At 55.2% G+C, this 19,118-nt stretch overlaps 3 protein-coding genes across 5 annotated transcripts in view; 1 reads left to right on the forward strand and 2 right to left on the reverse strand.

The window, feature by feature from the left end:
- VPS4A (vacuolar protein sorting 4 homolog A) lies at positions 1–13,298 on the forward strand. 2 transcript variants are annotated; one of them, XM_023210286.3, is made up of 11 exons: positions 1–206; positions 4,650–4,761; positions 4,883–5,030; positions 7,005–7,066; positions 7,172–7,291; positions 7,703–7,859; positions 8,452–8,600; positions 8,999–9,080; positions 9,363–9,582; positions 10,841–10,981; positions 12,477–13,298. In XM_023210286.3, the coding sequence occupies exons 1-11, from the start codon at positions 186–188 to the stop codon at positions 12,576–12,578; spliced, it is 1,314 nt and encodes a 437-aa protein (XP_023066054.1). In that variant the 5' UTR covers positions 1–185; the 3' UTR covers positions 12,579–13,298. The 2 variants fall into 2 exon arrangements, with proteins under 2 accessions (XP_023066054.1, XP_023066055.1); XM_023210287.3 differs by having other exon boundaries at positions 7,008–7,066.
- On the reverse strand, positions 12,848–18,536 carry PDF (peptide deformylase, mitochondrial). 2 transcript variants are annotated; one of them, XR_004228575.1, is made up of 3 exons: positions 17,827–18,536; positions 16,522–17,063; positions 12,848–13,530 (listed from the first exon to the last, which is right to left on the reverse strand). XR_004228575.1 is itself a non-coding variant. In XM_023210288.1 (2 exons), the coding sequence occupies exons 1-2, from the start codon at positions 18,398–18,400 to the stop codon at positions 16,906–16,908; spliced, it is 732 nt and encodes a 243-aa protein (XP_023066056.1). In that variant the 5' UTR covers positions 18,401–18,536; the 3' UTR covers positions 16,505–16,905. The 2 variants fall into 2 exon arrangements, 1 of the variants encoding a protein (XP_023066056.1); XM_023210288.1 differs by lacking the exon at positions 12,848–13,530 and having other exon boundaries at positions 16,505–17,063.
- The window catches only part of COG8 (component of oligomeric golgi complex 8), an 11,586-nt gene continuing 8,972 nt past the window's right edge, over positions 16,505–19,118 (reverse strand). The window contains exons 5-6 of the mRNA XM_023210284.2: positions 18,653–18,935; positions 16,505–17,063 (exon numbers count right to left, since the gene is read on the reverse strand). Of these exons, the coding sequence (XP_023066052.1) occupies positions 18,679–18,935 (257 nt within the window). The 3' untranslated portion in view covers positions 16,505–17,063; positions 18,653–18,678. The remainder of the gene's footprint in view (positions 17,064–18,652; positions 18,936–19,118) is intronic.

The following is a 19,118-nucleotide window of genomic DNA, read 5'->3' on the forward strand; positions in this document are numbered from 1 at the left end:
GCTCTGGGCCGCGCTCCTCGCTCGCCCTCGGACTCGGCTCCCGTTGCGAGCGGCCGCCCTCCCCGCGCACCGCGCTCAGCGCCCACCGCCGGGCTCTCCGCGCCGGACTCAGTACCTCGGCTCCCCGGGGCCGGACCGAGGCCGCAAGCAGCGCCGCGGGGTGTGGGGCGGACCCAGGAGATGAAATGACAACGTCAACCCTCCAGGTACCTGGTGCGGCCCGGCCCGACTGCGGAGGCCAAAGGCGGCGGGGCCTGCGGGCCGCAGAGCCGGGCGGCGGGCGGGTGGTCAGGTGGGCGCCTCCCAGCCCCGGCCTCGCGACCCCGCCCCGGCCGTCCCCTCGCCGCTTCCGCCCGTGTCTGTTTCCACGCACTCGGAGCCGGGGTGGCGTTTCTACCCTCAGGCCCTCCGGCCCTGCCCGGCTGGCCCAGCCCCAGGGCCGCTTCGTGTAGCCGGCGCCCCGGTACCGCCGTGGGGAGCAGCCTCACCCAAGCCGCACAGGCACCGTCGGGAAGCTCGGCCCGGGGTCCGGCTGGTCTCTAAGACAGCGATGCTTGCTCCCACCTCTCCTGTCCCGGGTCCTGGAAGCCCCTCGGCCCCACTTCGAACAAGCCCTGGCCCCTTCCCCAATCTTCGACTTCCTTTTCTCGGCCATCGACCCTTCATTCATTCCCTAGATCCTGCAGGGTGGTGCTGGGATGTCGCCACCTGGGTGAACGACTGACCCACCCTCTAGGTGCTGTCAGTTCTGCGGGGCCAGAAGATAGCAACATGCCCAGGCCTCAGCCCGGGGTTTGAATCTCAGCTGTGCCACTCACCAGCAAGTGACCTTGGGCTAGGTTTTTTTTTTTTTAATCTTTGGCTCTCGAGTTTCCTGGTCTGTAAAATGGGGTAATGTCCTTTAGGTTGTTGTGATGATGGCTTTAAATTGAATAATTACGGTAAAGCATTCCTGACGTGTGTCTGGCACATAGTAGGTGTCCATTAAGTAACAACTGACAAAGTGCCTGGGAGACTTCTTGGAAGAAGGGACATCAGAGTTCCAGTAGCATTCAGAGCCTGAAGGTGGAGGAGGGCGGAAGTAGGAGCAGACATGGAATGAGTTGGGGTACCAGGTTAGGAATTAGATGGCGTCCCTAGCCAGACCCCACCATTCACCAGCAGAAGCCACAGATCCCGTCTGCCCAGGCAGGTTTTTTATGGCCTGTGAACCAAAAATGTTTTTCAGTTTTAAACACAGCTTTATTTATTTTCTTAATTTATTTTTTTGAGACGGAGTCTCATTCTGTCTCCCAGACTGGAGTGCAGTGGTGTGATCTCTGCTCACTGCAGTCTCCACCTCTCAGTTTCAAGCGATTCTCCTGCCTCAGCCTCCTGAGTAGCTGGTATTACAGGCACCCACAACCACACCTGGCTAATTTTTGTGTTTTCAGTAGAGACGGGGTTTCACCGTGTTGGCCAGGCTGGTCTCGAACTCCCGACCTCCCGACCTCAAGTGATCTACCCACTTCGGCCTCCCAGAGTGCTGGGATTACAGGTGTGAGCCACCGGGCCTGGCCTAAACACAGCTTTATTACGGTATAACTTGTGTGCTTACCATGTAACTCACCTGTTACATGTTTTTATTTTTATTAATTTTTTTTTGAGACAGTGTCATTCTGTTGCCCAGGCTGGAGTGCAGTGGTGCAATCTCAACTCATTGCAGCTTCTGCCTCAACCTCCCGAGTAGCTGGGATTACAAGGCACCCACCATCATGCCCAGCTAATTTTTTTTGTATTTTTAGTAGAGACGGGGTTTCACCATGTTGGCCAGGCTGGTTTCGAACTCCTGACTTCAAGTGTGATCTGCCCACCTTGGCCTCCCAAAATGCTGAGGTTATAGATGTGAGCCACGGTGCCCAGCGCAACTCACCCATTTAAAGTGTATAATTCAGTGCTTTTAGTATATTCATGGTTGTGTGACCATCACCACAATCACTTTTGAGAACATTTTCATCACCTTCAAAAGAAACCCTTACCCCCCAGCCCCTCTCTCTCCCCGCCCTGGGCAACCACTAATCTACCTTTTTTCTCTGTGGGTTTGCCTATTCTGGGCACTTTAGTAAATGGAGTCATACAATAGGTGGTCCTTTGTGGCTGGTTTCCTTCATTATGACTTAACATAATGTCATAGGTTTTTACATTTTTTAAATGACTTGAAAAAAGAGTATTTCATGACACATGAAAATCCTATGAAATTCACATTTCAGGGACTATAAATAAAGTTTTATTGGAACATATCCCTGTTCGTTTACTGATATACTGTCTACAGCCACTTTTGTGCCACCAAGGTAGAGTTGTTGCAACAGAGATTGGCTGGCAAATCCTAAATTATTTACCATCTGGTCCCTTACGGTAAGCATTTGTCAGCCCCCATTAGCACCCTTTTTTTTGTCCTCATCTTTTACCATACGTGTTACTAGAGATGCGGCGGGGCTGGCAGTTTGTCACCTTACCCTCCTGTTCTGTAATACTGTTTCTCTCCATTGAAACTCGGACCCCCTGTGTGTGAAAAACTGTATGTGGTTGCCAGAAAAGTCCAGTGCACTCTTTTTTTTTTTTTTTTTTTTGAGATGGACTCTCACTGGTGCGATCTCAGCTCTCTGCAGCCTCCACCTCCCGGGTTCAAGCAATTCTCCTGCTTCAGCCTCCCAAGTAGCTGGGACTACAGGCGTACATCACCATGCCTGGCTAACTTTTTGTATGTTTAGTAGAGACGGTGCTTCACTGCGTTAGCCAGGATGGTCTTGATCTCCTGACCTCCGGTGATCCACTTGCCTCGGCATCCCAAAGTGCTGGGATTACAGGCATGAGCCACTGCGCCCAGCCCCAGCGTACTCTTAGGTGCGTTACTAGAGTTTCCAGAAGGAGGGAGGGGATGGGTCAGTGCTGCTGCTTGTAGGACAAAGAACACCTTCAGTATTGTTCTAAGGACAGACCCAAGCATGATATTACGGAGAGTGAGAAAGTCCGAGGTCCTGGGGGTGTTTGTTCTGCAGAAGAGAAGCCACCAGGGAGAGGAGCGCTGCCTTCTTGTCTCATCTGAAGGAACATCACACAGGAGAGGACAGTCAAGGGCAGCCTGTGCCTAAGCTCATTTCCAAGAAGGTTTGGGGCTCCCAGCCGTTCATTGTAGGTAGTAGAGGGAGCAGAGGCTTGAAAATAATGGCCAGCACTCACCCCTCTTCTCATCTCTTCAATCCGCTGAATTCATTTCACATCAGCCCGGCCCAGCCTCCCCCAGCCTGTCTGTTCTGTCAAGCTGTGTGTGTGTGTTTCTTTCGGAGACTTCTTCCTTGCAGATGACAGAGGGCTGAACAAATGCCCCGGCCCTGCCAAGAGCCGGTCAGGAGGTTTATTGTTTGCTGTGCCCGGAGCCGTGGGTCTGCGGTGGGACTGTCTGCCTGGTAACTGGTGCTGGATCTGAGGAGGAGAATTCTGGTGATGCTTCCTGCAGGCGTCGGTGAAGCTTCAGTTTTTAAAACCAGGCTTTAAAACCATGGAGGTGCTTTATTGGCTGGTCGCAATGGTTCACGCCTATGATCCTAGCACTTTGGAAGCCGAGGCGGGTGGGTCACTTGAGGTCAGGAGTTCGAGACCAGCCTGGCCAACATGGTGAAACTCTGTCTCTACTAAAAATACAAAAATTAGCTGGGTGTGGTGGTGGGCACCTGTAATTCCAGCTACTGGGGAGGCTGAGGCAGGAGAATCGCTTGAACCCGAGAGGTGGAGGTTGCAGTGAGCCAAGATCGCGCCATTGCACTCTAGCCTGGACGACAGAGTGAGACTCTGTCTTAAAAAAAATAAAATAAAATAGAAATAACAAATAAAACCACAGAGGTGCTTTCCGTTCAGCCTGGGGCACTGGCCTGCAGGATTTATGGGATTCCCACAGACACTCACTCTCGCAGAGCTCTTACGCGGGTCTGGAGGGACAGCTCCCTTCTGTTGGCAGCAGGGAGCAAGCAAGTACTTTTCTGACTGGAGCTACTGGTGTGTGGGGCCTTGTGCGTAAGAGCCCCTTCCTGGGGTGTCTCTAGACAGCGAAGGAAACCGTCTTCTCGCTGCAGCCTGGAGAAGCAAGCTGCGTGGAGCTGGTAGGAGGCGGAGAGAGGCCTTTCAGCGTATCCCATGGAAACTCGCAGTCGGGCAGGACTTTCCTTCCGGCTGGCTCTTCTCTGGCCCTGAGGCCGGGTGCAGTTTCTGGCCTCCTTGCTAAGCAAACCAGCAGTCACTTGCTCCTGCGTGTCCTTCTGCCAGGCTCTCAGCTCGGGTCTGTTTCTTTCCCTTGAGGCAGCAGAAGAGAAAGTCCTGTGAACTCGCCCCTTGAGCCCCGGACCTGAGATATTAGGTCAGGTTTCCACTTGCTGAAATCCAGAGCGTGGCTTTTAACCGTCTGAGCTTATTGTGAAGACGGCTGGCCGGCTTTTAAAGCCTCATTTGAAGGCCTTTGTAGCCGATGTTGGAAAAGTAGGCCAGTGAAACGGCCCACAAGCAATGAATCCAGAGGCCCCGCGGCATCCCTCGTCACATCTCATCCTCATGCCTGTGACGCCAGCGACTTTCTGCGTCTCCAAGGAAGCACTGAGCAGTTTGCTTTGCCTTTCCAGAAAGCCATTGATCTGGTGACGAAAGCCACAGAAGAGGACAAAGCCAAGAACTACGAGGAGGCGCTGCGGCTGTACCAGCATGCGGTGGAGTACTTCCTCCACGCCATCAAGTGTGAGTCGCGCGGGGTCCTCAGGCTGCCGCGCTCCAGAGGGGAGGGGTTGGGAGGGGGTGGAAGGGGGTGGGGGGGTGGTGCACGAGCCTCACAGGGGCCCCTCCGTGTTCCCTTTCACAGATGAGGCCCACAGCGACAAGGCCAAGGAGAGCATTCGAGCCAAGTGCGTGCAGTACCTAGACCGGGCTGAGAAGCTGAAGGATTATTTACGAAGCAAAGAGAAACACGGCAAGAAGCCAGTCAAAGAGAACCAGAGTGAGGGCAAGGGGTGAGTGTCCGCAGCGTCCGCCCAGGCGCCTGCGCCCTCCTCATGGCTCCCCGTCATTCCTGGCGCTCATGCGGCCTTGGACTTCCCTGTGGAAATGGTCCTCACCGTGCAGGGATGACAGTGCCAGCAGCTGCTTTCAGGGAGCATGGCCCAGAGCACTTCCGTGTTCATCGTCTCATTGGATCTGACCCACATGCCATGGGGACAAGGGGTCTTGGTGCAGATGGTAGAGTCTCTCAGGACGGTACCCCAGCTCTGTCAGCTCCCAGCCTAGTGCCAGGACCCCGTGTGCCTGCCATCTCCACATCTTGGAACGGGGAAGGTCGTGGAACTCCCCTCCCAGCGTTGCCGCAGGGAGCAGTGAGATGATGTGGGCACTGCCCTTGGAGCTTGGCACACGAGAGCATGCAGTGAGTGCTAGCTGCTGTGACTGTCAGAGTCACCTGCCTCCAACAAGTGGGGCGGCCGGCTCGGCTTAGGGGCCCTGCCGAGGTCTCACAGGATGGAGCCTGGACCCCCAGTGCAGGGCGGGTGGCCCTGATAACCCCAGCCAGGGTCCTCTCCGCAGCCTGTCACCTCAGGTCCGGGGTTCACCCACCACAGTGATCCCAGTCATCTGAACACAAATGCTAGTGGTATCTTGGAGGCGTGGGAGGGGAAGTGAGGGGTCCCCCAGGCAGGAGGGGCAGGTGCTGTCAGCTGTCTCAGCAGAGGCAAGGCCTCCTCCTGGATGCAGGGTCCGCACCGCGCTCCCATCCCCAGAGGGAGAGGCCTGACGAGGCAGGGGTGGAGGCCAGGGATCTCCAAGAAGGATTAAAGTTCTGAGGATTACAAATTCCATACAGAGAGGAAGTAGCTCTGGGTGACAGCAGTGGCTGCGTTCTCCCCAGGAGTTCCCTTTTGATTTCAGTTTTGCCTTCCCCTCTGTCGTTCGGCAGTGGCTGCTTTGGAGTCGGGGCACATGCTGTCCCTGAGTCTCTAGAAAAAGCTTCTGGTGCGGGCTGCGGTGGCTCACGCCTGTAATCCCAGCACTTTGGGAGGCCGAGGTGGGCAGGTCACTTGAGGTCAGGATTTCAAAACCAACTTGGCCAACATGGTGAAACCTGTCTCTACTAAAAATACAAAAAAATTAGCCGGGCACTGTGGCGTGTGCCTGTAATCCCAGCTACTCGGGAGGCTGAGGCCAGAGAATTACTTGAACCCGGGAGGCGGAGGTTGCAGTGAGCTGAGATCGAGATTGTGCCATTGCACTCCAGCCTGGGCAACAAAGCAAGACTCCATCTCAAAAAAGAGAAAAAAAAAAGCTTCTGGCAGCTACGTTGCTTGACTGGCTGCTTTTTTTTTTCCCTCAGATAGGGCTTCACTCTGTCTCCCAGGCTGGAGTGCAGTGGTGCAATCTTGGTTAACTGCATCTTCTGCCTCCCAAGTAGCTGGCAGCATAGGTGCCTGCCACCTCGCCCAGCTAATTTTGTTTTTTGTAGAGACAGGATCTCGCTGTTTCCCAGGCTGGTCTCAAACTCCTGGGCTCAAGCGATCCTCCCACCTCAGCCTCCCAGAGTGCTGGGATTACAGGGGTGAGCCACCGCGCCCGGCCTGGGCTGTGTGAGCCACTGCAGGTGGCCTCCAGAGTGTGAGGTGTGAGCCACCGCACCTGGCCTGGGCTGCTCTTTAAGTCCAGCTGAAGCACATTTCCCTTACGGCCTTCAGGAGAGAGGGCCGACATCCCGATTCCCATCCCCTCCACGAAGAACAGGGTGGGTTATAGGGGTGCTTGCTGGGGAGTTCTGCAGTGAGCTGCTGAGAACATCAGCCCACATGTCCCCGAAGTACTTGCTTGCGGGTCACACGGCACTGTTAAGCCAGGAAGTCTTCGTTCCTTAACCAGTGTGCAGGCAGCGGAGCCTGGACTTGCTGGGAGCACCTCTGCGTTCCAGGCGGAAGGGCCAGCTCGTGACTTTCCATCTCCTTTCCCAGCAGTGACAGTGACAGTGAAGGGGATAATCCGGAGAAGAAGAAACTGCAGGAACAGCTGATGGGTAAGTGGCTCGCAGCCCGGTGGCAGCGGCAGGGGACACGCGTGGGTCCGCAGCTGGGCTGGCTCATGTCCCTTGACCGGGCCTGGGTCGGCCTCCCTCTTGCAGGTGCCGTTGTGATGGAGAAACCCAACATACGGTGGAACGACGTGGCCGGGCTGGAGGGGGCCAAGGAGGCCCTCAAAGAAGCTGTCATTTTGCCAATCAAATTCCCACATTTGTTCACAGGTGAGAGTTGAGCCATTTCAAGCCCCAACATAAAAATTCCAGGCTTCTGCAGGGCTGGCACTCCGAGGCACCCGGGAGTCAGTGTCAACTCAGCTCCCATGTTCCGCAGAGGGCCAGGCCTGGCTGCTCGCTGGTGTCCACAACACTGCTGTGGCTGGAGCTTTGAGATGACCATCACCTCACAGGGTGGGCAGGATCAGGAAACAGTGACAGATGGTGTCACTGTGCAAGGTCATGGGGTCACAGCACAGGGCACAGCAGGGAAGGTAGCTCCCATCACTCGTTTGCCCCTAAAGTCCGTCGCTTCACAGAATGCCCTCTCTTACTCTATGTATGGGACTCGAGACCCTCTGCTTTTCCTATTCCTTTCCCCAGTCAGGAGGCCTCACTTCTGTGGAATCTCTGTTGTAGGCAAGCGCACCCCCTGGCGGGGGATTCTGCTGTTCGGACCCCCTGGCACAGGGAAATCCTACTTGGCCAAAGCCGTGGCAACAGAGGCCAACAACTCCACCTTCTTCTCTGTGTCCTCCTCAGACCTCATGTCCAAGTGGCTGGGGGAGAGTGAAAAGTAAGTCGGCCACCAGGCTGTGCTCTGCCGGCAGCCCCGGCCCTGCTAGTGACCCAGCGGCCCACCCCGTGGAGTCACCTCCCGGAGGAGTGGTTTGCTTTTCAGGGAGGGTACCCAAGAGTAGTGTGTCGCTAGCTTATTGGCTGGGACACTGTCCCAACAAAGGCAGGTGAAGGTGGAAGGGACCCGGGAGAGGTGAAGTGCTCCAGAAGGGAAGGGAAAGGAAGTGAGGATAGTTTTGGGGTCTGGGTTACGGTCCCTGTTGGGGCAGCGTGTGGGGGACATTGTTCCCCACACTGACTCCTGTTTTGCATGTGATGAGACGGGCGTGGAAGAAGGGGACTGACGTGTCCCAAGTGCAGAGCTAGGGCATGGTGCTCCTGGGATTGAGGCTCTGGTCGGGGCTGACGCCAGGGTGTGCTCCTCTTGGTGCAGTGCGGCCCGAGGGCTCCTCACCACCATGTTTTCTGCAATCCCGGCATGACCATGGCCTGCGCCTCCCTGTGGGAAGGGTGAGAAGAGGGAAGTGCCGGGAGCCCAGGCGGGCATGGATGTGAGCGTCTTGTCCTCACCCCCTTTCTCACCTTCACAGGCTGGTCAAGAACCTGTTTGAGCTGGCCAGGCAGCACAAGCCCTCCATCATCTTCATCGACGAGGTGGATTCCCTCTGCGGATCCCGAAATGAAAATGAGAGCGAGGCCGCCCGGAGGATCAAAACGGAGTTCTTGGTCCAGATGCAGGGTGCGTGCCGGGCCCAGGGTCCCCTTGGTTCTTGTTGCACCTAAAGCCGACCCTGGGCTTTATTCTGAACTGTGGCTGGATTTGGTTGTCCTCAGCCACGGAGAGGCACTCCCCAGCTCCAGCCCCTCAGACTGTGGATGGACTTCCATTCCCAAGAGGCGCCTGAGGCGTCTGCTGCGCCGGCCACTCCACCCCTCCCATGGCAGGCAGTGCCACAGGTCTCACATGGCACAGCCAGACTAAGATGTGGTTTAATCTCACTTGGGACCCTGCCAGTGGTGGGTGGCACAGGCATGGCTTCAATTGCTGACACGCAGAGCCCCCGGGGTCTGTCCCCAGGTTTCAACTGACCCGTGCAGCTGTCCAGAGTCTGCATCTTTGTCTCACTTTCTCCACAGGGGTGGGGAATAACAATGATGGGACTCTGGTTCTTGGAGCCACGAACATACCATGGGTGTTGGATTCGGCCATCAGGAGGAGGTGAGTCTTCCCCAGGAGGAGCCAGAGCTGGAGGCTTCCTCCCACCACGGTCATGGTCTGCCTGCTGCTGGCAGCCAGGGTGCAGCCCTGGCCCCTTTTCCCTGGAGTCTTCCCACCTGCCTGCCAAGCAGAGCACTTTGTGAGGCTGGCTTTTTGAGGATGTGCTGCCAGCATCACTGGCCTGTGAAAGTGTGTCCTTTCACTCAAATCTTCGCACCTCCCCTTCAGTGAATAGCATTCCATCATCCGCTCTCAACGCCTGCCGTGTGCTGGGCTCTCTAGGTTTGAAAAGCGAATTTACATCCCCTTGCCGGAGGAAGCTGCCCGTGCCCAGATGTTCCGGTTGCATCTGGGGAGCACTCCCCACAACCTCACGGATGCAAACATCCACGAGCTGGCCCGGAAGACGGAAGGCTACTCGGGTGCGGACATCAGCATCATCGTGCGGGACTCCCTCATGCAGCCCGTGAGGAAGGTGCAGTCAGCCACACACTTCAAAAAGGTCAGTGCCCGTGGCCACTGCTGAGAAAATGTCACAGCAAGAGCGGGATGTTCATTTTTTCCCCCAGCTCCTGGTCCTGCTCCCCGGCTGCTCAGGTGGTAACAGTCTCTGAGGCTTCCTGGAGAGCGGAGGGCCAGTGCCATGGGGGCTGCACCCACTCTCCCCTCCCTGCAGCTCTTCTGCCGGGTAGCCATCCCGGGGTGTGTGAAAGCAGAGGACAGGGCCCCTGGACTGTCTTGACCCTGCTGCGGCCTCCTCTTTCAGCACTGTGTGCTCTTGTGCCGGGCGGACACCAAGTCAGTGTTTGCAAAGTGTTGGATATGAAATAAGCAGGAAGACGCGTCCATTCATTCAGTACATCTCTGCTGAGTGTTTGCTGTGGGTCCTCCCGTGTGCCTGGCACTGTCCTAAGTGCTGGGAAGATATGAGCGACCAACAGACAAAAACCCTGGACCCTCGTTCTTGGCCGGGAGACAATCAGCACAGCGAGTTTCTCCGAGGGGACGGGGATGGAGCAGGATTAGAAGAGAGGTGTCTTGAGCATGGAGAGAAGGGCAGATGGCACTGGGGTGATGCCTGAGACAGGAGGTGAAGGGGTGTGGGAATGAGCCTTGTGGACACGGGGAATGTTTTGCCAAGGCAGCAGACCTCAGTTGGAAAACCACTTTGTGTTAGTCCATTTTCAGCCTGCTGATAAAGACATACCCGACACTGGGAAGAAAAAGAGGTTTAATTGGACTCACAGTTCCACATGGCTGGGGAAGCCTCAGAACCATGGTGGCGGCAAGAGAAAATGAAGAAGCAAAAGTGGAAACCCCTGATAAACCCATCAGATCTCATGAGACTTATTCACTATCACTAGAATAGCACAGCAAAGACCAGCCTCCATGATTCAGTGACCTCCCCCTGGGTCCCTCCCACAATGTGTGGGAATTCTGGGAGATACGGTTCAAGTTGGGATGTGGGTGGGAGCACAGCTAAACCGTATCACACTTTCAATGTCACTGTGTTCCTGGCGAGATGTGACTGTTAATGAGGAAGACATCAAGGCACTGGGGCTACAGATTGCTGGAATCGCACGCATATCATGAATTGCTCGGACCACCCAGCCCAATTTCTGAAGGAGCCCATCTTCCTCAGATGCTGGGGACCCAGAGAGCATTCTCTTTGGGACCTCCTTAGAGACCCGAGGGGTCCAGCCCCTCATATTGACACTGAGGGGCAGCTGCTCCAGCCATTCAGATCCATTTTGTTTCAGGTCTGTGGCCCCTCCCGTACCAACCCCAGCGTGATGATCGATGACCTCCTAACCCCATGCTCACCAGGGGACCCAGGAGCCATGGAGATGACGTGGATGGATGTCCCTGGGGACAAACTCTTAGAGCCTGTGGTTTGCATGGTAAGTGACTGACGGAGGAGGGAAGAGGGCTGCACAGAGCCCAGAAAATTGGGGGCTTGGGTCCAGAATAAAAACAGCCTTCTCCAGGCTGGGTGTGGTGGCTCATGCCTGTAATCCCAGCACTTTGGGAGGCCAAGGTGGGTGGATCACCTTGGGAGTTTGAGATCAGCCTGGCCGATATGGAGAAACCCCGTGTCTCTAAAAATACAAAAATTAGCCAGGCATGCTGGTGTGCACTTGTGGTCCCAGCTATTTGGGAGGCTGAGGCAGAAGAATCACTTGAAGTCGGGAGGCAGAGGTTGCCGAGATTGCACTGCTGCACTCCAGCCTGGGTGACAGATCGAGACTCCATCTCAAAAATAAAAAATAGAAGGTTCTCCTTCTACGTCCTGGGCTGTTGAGACTGGCCTTTGTAGCTCAGGGAAGCTGGCGTGCCAGCCGTTACACTCAGTGGGTGCCCAGGATGCGGGTGGCAGCATTAGCATTTTGTACATATAAAGGCTGGGTGCAGTGGTGCAATGATGGCTCACTGCAGCCTCGACCTCACCAGCTCACACAGTCTTCTCACCTCAGCCTCCTGAGTAGCAGCAACAGGCACACACCACCATGCCCAGCTAATTTTTCCTTTTTTTAAAGAAACGGGGCCTTGCTGTGTTGCCCAGGCCAGTCTCAAACTGCTGGGCTTAAGTGATCCTCAACTTGGCCTCCCAAAGTGCTGGGATTACAAGCATGAGCCACCACACCTAGCCTGCATTTTATATTCTTTAGCAAGTAGTCAGGTCCAGATAATATGACATCAATCCATGGGTTTTGCTTGTGTGGTGCAGTGAGGCAGTGAATGTGTCAGGACGGCTTACTGTGATGCAGTTGCAAAGGCAGCCCCACACCCGCATAACCTGGCCCTCTCATTATGACCTGTGCCGTCCTGGCACGTGTCTGCCCTTGTGGCTGATGTAGGGGGTGTGCAGTTAAGAAAGCTCCTGGGGGTGCAGTGGCTCATGTGTGTAATCCCAGCACTCTGGGAGGCCAAGGCAGGCAGATCACCTGAGGTCAGGAGTTCAGCCTGACCAACATAGTGAAACCCCATCTCTACTAAAAATACAAAAATCAGCCATGTGTGGTGGCACACACCTATAGCCCAGCTACTTGGGAGGCTGAGGCAGGAGAATCACTTGAATCTAGGAGGTGGAGGTTACAGCGAGCCGAGATTGTGCCACTGCACTCCAGCCTGGTCAAGAGTGAGACTCCGTTTCCAAAAAAAAGTTCCTAAGGGGAGTTATGAGATGATGGGGCTCAGCTATTCAGACCAGGAGGAGCCCATCTGAGCTTCCTGGAGAGGGAACAGGGTCCCTGCCATAGGCAGATTCAAGCAGGTCTCTGGGGTGGCCTCGAAGGCAGGCCTCTTCCCACCCTCGACTGCGCCTGTTGCGTGCTGAGGGGAGGTTGGGGACCTGGAGCCTGGCTCCTGCTCAAGCACATGCTCTTGCCTTCACAGTCGGACATGCTGCGGTCTCTGGCCACCACCCGGCCCACGGTGAATGCAGACGACCTCCTGAAAGTGAAGAAATTCTCAGAGGACTTTGGGCAGGAGAGTTAAAAGCTGCTTCACTTGGGCGATGGTGAAGGTGGGAGGTTGATGGGGGCAAATGCAGGCACTCCCTGTGTCAGCAGCCAGACAGGGCTTGTCCCAAAGTCACTACAGAGACCCCTCTGCTGGCTGGCCGCCTGCCAGGGAGCCCGAAGGAAGAGCCTTGCAGCCACAGACACTCCACTGCCCTGGGGCACCCGGTGGACACTGGCTCTTCCTCCTTCCTCCTCTCTTGGATGCTCACCAGCTCCTTCTGCCCCCCCCCCCTTTTTTCCATCTTTTGTTCCCCTAAATTAATGCTGCTTGGATTTTCGTCTTGTTTATAAATAAAGATAAAATCACCTGGAAGTGTCAAGGAGTGGGGGGCGGGGGGAGCAGCCATGCTGCGAGGTCACCCAGACCTCCAGACAGTTGGCCAGCTCCACTGCCCATTCCTTTTACACCCAAGTTTTGCTCACTGAGAGCAAATTGGCTGATGTTCCTGCAACCCCAGCCCAAGCTCTGCCTCAAAGACTGAGTGACATAAGCCATTCCCACCCTCCTAGGTTCACATCCAGGGCTGTGTCTTCCTTGGGGGAGGAGATGGTGTCGTTCAGATCAGGGGAAGGCAGTCAGGCGGGTGTTCACTGCCTTTTCTTCCTGAGTGTGAGAACACTGAACCCAGCCACTGCCCCCGGGTCCCTGTCCTGGAAATGGTCTAATAAATCCTTTTCCCTTCTTGAGCCACCCGAGTGATCTCATCTTTGACTCTTGCCTGGGACTCTGAAGGACCACCCTTACCTCCAATTAAAAGACCCTCTGGTTTTCTCTCTGCTCTCTCTTCTAAAGCAGAGCAGGAAACAGGAACGCTGCAGTTCTCAGGCCTGTTCTCCAGTCAGGTGTGCAAGACCTCCTCCCCTTAAGGCCTCAGAAGTTTGGCTGGGGGTGTTTGGGATCCAGATAGTTCTCGCCGTCGTTCGGCCTGCAGATCAGAGACTGCAAAGTGAGAGCCCTGCGTGCCAGACCCGTCCTACAGCTGTTTGGTCTGCCGCTAACATTTAAAAGTTGAAAGTTGACATAAAAATTCAGAATTCTGACTTCTAGAAGATTAAATTAGGCTATGTTGGGCCTGCGTCCTCATGGGGCAGCCTGTCCACGGCCACTGAGCAGAGGCTGCTCTGTGCGGAAAGGGGCCCCATCCCCACTCATCTGTGTTGCCTGTCCAGATAGCCCCTGTGGCCATTTCAGTTTGTGACCCCCCAACAGACACCAAGGGCCCAGAGCTGGCAGCCCTGGACATGTGTCCAGCAGGCAGCGAAGCTGCAGAGGCTGTCCCACGTTTACCCCATGCATATGAACAGACCTAAGTCAAAGTACATTCACACAGAAAGACCTGGCCTAGTAAATGAAGCTTGTAGCCTGGGAAAGGGCTTTGTTCCAAGCCTCCCTCGCCAAAACTCAGTACTTCTCTACCTTTCAAACCTGGCTAGGCCGGAACTGATTACATGGCCAGCTCTTGGCTCACACTGGCCTTGCATTGGGCCGTTTCTTTGCTCTGGTTCGAGGCCTCTGCAGAAGTGAGCTAACTTTGGATCAGTAGCTCCAAGACTTGGCTCCAGTGCTGACGGGTTACCCCTCAACCACAGCAGCTGGGATCTTTGTGGCTTGGGGTACCCCCTCAAGCACAGCAGCTGGGATCTTCGTGGCTTGGGGGCACTCATTTAAGTTTTTGGTTATGTACCCCAAGCCCCCAGGAAATGAACCATGTCTACAGAGCTTCACTTTAGTGAGCTTACAAATTTTTAAATTTTTAACTTCTAGTTACATTTACTTGAATCAGAACTTTGTTTCCTCATTCCTACTGCTTAAACACCTTAACAAATACTAGGGGTTAAGAAAGGTTAGCACGGCTATGGTCCATCCCTGTGCTCTAGTTAGAGCGTGAAGACACCTGTCTTTCCACTTCGCTCTCTCCATGACCAGCAACAGGAACCACTGGTGCTGAACCTTGGACGGTGGCCTCAGACTCTGGCTGCCAGCACACAACCTGCCATCATCGATGTTAAACATGCTGACATGTGCAAAGGAGTTTCCTCCCTGAAATGCTCTGAAATTCACTTCTCGACCTGGGGATTCTGTTCTAAACCTTCTGCCTACACTGGCTTTCACTGTGGAAGGTGATTTCTAAAACTTTGATTAGCTCATAATAGTGACGTGTACATGTGCTTTTTGTGAGTGCTTCCTGCTTGAAGTGGAAGAGATTTTACTGGAAATGCAATAAAATTTGCATTTTATTGCTACCAATGCCCACCACAAAGGCGTTAACCTCAGACTATAAGCATCAAAATGACATTATCCAAATGAAAGGAGGCTCACTGAATTCTAATTTTCCTAAAGACCCATGTTTTCAGCAGCAATGAGCTTTCTACCAATCTCCCTATTGGCCGCGTCTCTGACCTTGCACCAGTACCTGGTTGGGATTCCCTGTTTTTTTTTTTTTTTTTTTTTTTTTTGAGACGGAGCCTTTGTTGCCAGGCTGGAGTACAGTGGCGAGATCTCAGCCCACTGCAACCTCTGCCTCACAGGTTCGAGCAATTCTCCTGCCTCAGCCTCCCAAGTAGCTGGAATTACAGGCGCCCACCACCACGCCCACCTAGTTTCTGTATTTTTAGTAAAAACAGGGTTTTGCCATGTTGGTCAGGCTGGTCTTGAACTCCTGACCTCAGGTGATCTGCCCGCCTTGCCCTCCCAAAGTACTGGGATTACCGGCATGAGCCACCAAGCCCGGCCAGGATTCCTTTTCAAAGTCAGGCTGCACCTAGAGCCAGTTTGCTTCTGCTTGGCCTCATGGGGCCTCAAAGAAAGCAACAGGGGAGGACGGGTCTTTCCTGGGTTCATTTAACTGCCATTTACAATACATTTTCTCTAAAAAGCTTACTGGACTTCCTATTACTTGTATAGTTTGACTTTGAGGACTCTGTTTAGCAAGAATACCTACTTTACAAAACTCAGCATAAAAATGAGGTGAAACAATTTAACTAAAACTGGGGTTTGGCTGGGTACTGTGGCTCACAACTGTGATCTCACACTTTGGGAGGCCAAGGCAGAAGGATTGCCTGAGACCAGGAATTTGAGACCAGCCTGGGCAACACAGTGAGACCCCCGTCTCTATCTTCAAAAAAAAAAATCAAAGAATAAATAAAACTGGAGTTCCTTCACCTCTTAACAAAGCTGGGTTTTTTTTTGTTTGTTTGTTTTTTGAGACAGAGAAAAAAAAAAACTCTACAGTCAGAATCGTACTTTGAGTCTTGCTCTGTCACGCAGGCTGGAGTGCAGTGGCGTGATCCTGGCTCACTGCTACCTCTGCCTCCTGGGTTCAAGCAATTCTCTGCCTTGGCTTCACCAGTAGCTGGGATTACAGGCGCTCGCCACCACGCCTGGCTAATTTCTGTATTTTTAGTAGAGACAGGGTTTCACCATCTTGGCCAGGCTGTTCTTGAACTCCTGACCTCGTGATTCACCCGCCCCGCCCTCCCAAAGTGCTGGGATTACAGGCGTGAGCCACCACACCTGGCAGACACTTAAACCTACACATTGGTTGGTGTGATGTTAATTCACTTTTACAAAATAAGTGTATAACCAGGAAGTACTAGTCTTGCTTTCTGTGTCTGTCCCAATTTTTAACAGGAAGCTCACTGCACTTCTCAATTGTCACCCCTGCCCCCAGCCCTGATCCATGGCCTCTAACCCAAGAATGAGCCAAGAACCGGCTGCTCTAGAGATGTCAGCAGCAAAATCCTGCCCAAGGCTGTTAAAAGGTGTGGGCGCTCATTTACACTCGTGCTGTCATTAAACACTTCCTTGAGCAGGGACGATTCTGTCCTGTTTCATTTCCATAAGCAAACTGGCGTCCAAGCCCACAAGCCCTCTGTAAAAATAAGAACTCGGCACAAATGGCCAGTCACACGCTTACCTGCATTTTTAAAGACAGCTTTCAGATATTTAGGGGCTACATTATTACCAAACCTTGGCTTTGGGAGATTATACAGGTCCGAGGAACTCGCGTCTACTGCAGACGAATGCAGTTACCCCACCTTCCTCCATACAAAACTGTCAGGAAACGTCCACTCCTTTGGGGGTGATTTTTCTCCTCAAGTTGTATACAACATTCCGTTCATAGCTGATTTCAGGGCAAACATTTCTGACATCTTCCTCCAGCTCAGTCTGCCATGCCTCAGCAGCCCAGTTTCCTGTCATACACAAGCCATTCAAGTTGATGCGAAGTAAGATGTGCCCAGCTCAAAGTGGAAGTGTGTGCGTTTTGGTATCCGGAATCCTCAGCCCCAGTAGCAAAGCTTTAGTCATTCACCTCCATCCAACAGACGTTTGTGAATGTCCTGCTGTCCATTTTGTCAATAAACAGGCAGCCCTGCAGGTGGTCCATCTCGTGCTGGATGATGCGGGCTGCCCACCCGCTTGCCTGCCACACCACCTGTTCTCCATTGGGGTCCAGCCCTGCAAAGCAAGTTACAGCGCTGGTGAGTGGGAACAGCTGAACTGCATCATCCTCAACCTCCTCACCCCTGCCCCTGACTGTTCCCATTGACAAGAGGCAACAGCAGAGGGCAAATGTAGACGGCAACTCCTCTCCTAACTGGAAAACGTGCCTCACGTTGGCCCATTACCAAGTGTTCAACCTGGTTCCCAACTCTGGTAATTAGGTTATGGAGCTCACTGTAGAGCTGAGAGGAGAAATCATCTTCCTACCGTACGACCCTTCCGAACACACCTCCCGTTTCTGAGGTATCTGTGGGCTCTCAACTCCTAACAGACGTTCTGCAGCTTAAGACCCCACTGTTTTTCTGACCCTCTTGAACCGACGAGCTTGCTCTCCAGGAACAATCACCCTAACCCCAGCAGAGCCCACATTCCACGAGACATCCTGTGGTGCCACGCGGGGAATGGCTTAGCCCCCTGGGCTGGGTCAGGCTGGGGGGCCAATGCCCACTTCTCCAACTCCACCGTGGTGGAAAGCAAGGGAGTAGAAAGCAGACGCCAGGCTGTCGGGAATTAGGAGACCCCTCCTTGCCCCTGCGTCCTATATGAGCGGGCTCTGCCCCACAAGAGCTATCCGTCCTGAGGCCTGTACACTCCCGCGTCCCACTTCGTTCCTGCGGGAGGTACCGCAGATGAACCGCGACCACTTCTGCGCTCTCGCCAGAGTCGGGCGGAAAAGACTTGCGCGCTGCTCCAGCCGCCACGGCCCCGCCGCCCGCACCTGAGATCTGCACCGCCTGGAAGCGGGGCACGCAGGCCAGGAAGCCGGCGACGCTCTCGCAGCCCTCGGGGAAGGTGACTAGGCGGCTGTCCAGCACCCGCAGGCTGGGGTTCACGAACACGCGCAAGGGGAAGGGCTCCATCTGTCGAAGCGCGCGCTGACGCGGCGGGCACTCCCGACACAGCGCCTCGGGGAGCTCCAGCGCCAGCACCTGCCGCGGCACCCCCAGCTGCGGCGCGCTTAGGCCCACGCAGCGCCGCCGCCGCATCACCTGGACCAGCCGCTGCGTGAGCCGCTGCAGCTCGGGCCCGCCCAGCTGCGCCCGCTCTACCGGGGCCGCCACGCCCCGCAGCACAGGGTCCCCGACCTGGCACACGTGCGGGAACGGCGGTTCGGAAGGACCCAGTACCAGGCGCCTCAGGTGGCGCCAATAGGAGCGCCGAAGCGCAGGGCCCTCGACGCCGTCTGGGGCGGCCGTGGAGCTGCAGGCCCGAGCACCGACGGCTGCCGCCCCTGCCCACGGCACTGCCGCCCACAGCGGCCCAAGACTCAGCGTGCCCCACAGCCGGGCCATGGCGGCCCCTGCAACAGTAACCCGACCCGCCCCTTCCGGCCGCAGCACAGGGCACGCCGGGAAGCGCCGTCAGCCAGCCCACAGCAAGGAAGCGGCTGGATCCCCCACTTCCTGCCCAGACCGGGAGTGAGCACCACCCCCTTCCGCTCTCCTGCCGGGAGCGTCTTCCTCCCTCCCGAGCCGGCCCTGGGCCTTCCAGGGCGACGCAACCTTGTGCCCCCCCCCCCCCCCCCCGCCGGGCACCGCACGCACCGCGTTCTGGAGGCTGGAGACGCCGGCTAGGGCCCCACGCTGGGCGGTTCCGCTTCCACCTCCGCTCGCCCTCCCTCCGGGCAGGCTGGGCCCGCGGGGTCCAGGCGTGGCTCCTCGGAGGGAGGCTCTGGTGCTGGAGCTGTGAGCTCGGGCCCCAGCGCCTGGTCATCCAGGGTGAAGAGCGTCTCTCTCTTTGGCAGGATAAAGGCGAGGGGCTCTTGAATGGCGCCGATGTTCACATGCCCGAGGTTTCCGTACTTGGAGAGCTGAGTGGGAGGAATGCCTGCCCCAGACGTGGGGAAAGCAAAATGGAAAAAAGTTATTAATAAAATTCCATATAGAAATTTAAGGAGAAAAAACAGAAGCAATTACTATTTATTTTTTTTGAGACAGTCTCGCTCCGTCGCCCAGGCTGGAGTGCAGTGGCATGATCGCTGCTCACTGCAACCTCTGCCTCCCAGGTTCA

The sequence above is a fragment of the Piliocolobus tephrosceles genome, chromosome 17, assembly GCF_002776525.5.
Source record: "Piliocolobus tephrosceles isolate RC106 chromosome 17, ASM277652v3, whole genome shotgun sequence".
NCBI lineage: Eukaryota > Metazoa > Chordata > Mammalia > Primates > Cercopithecidae > Piliocolobus > Piliocolobus tephrosceles.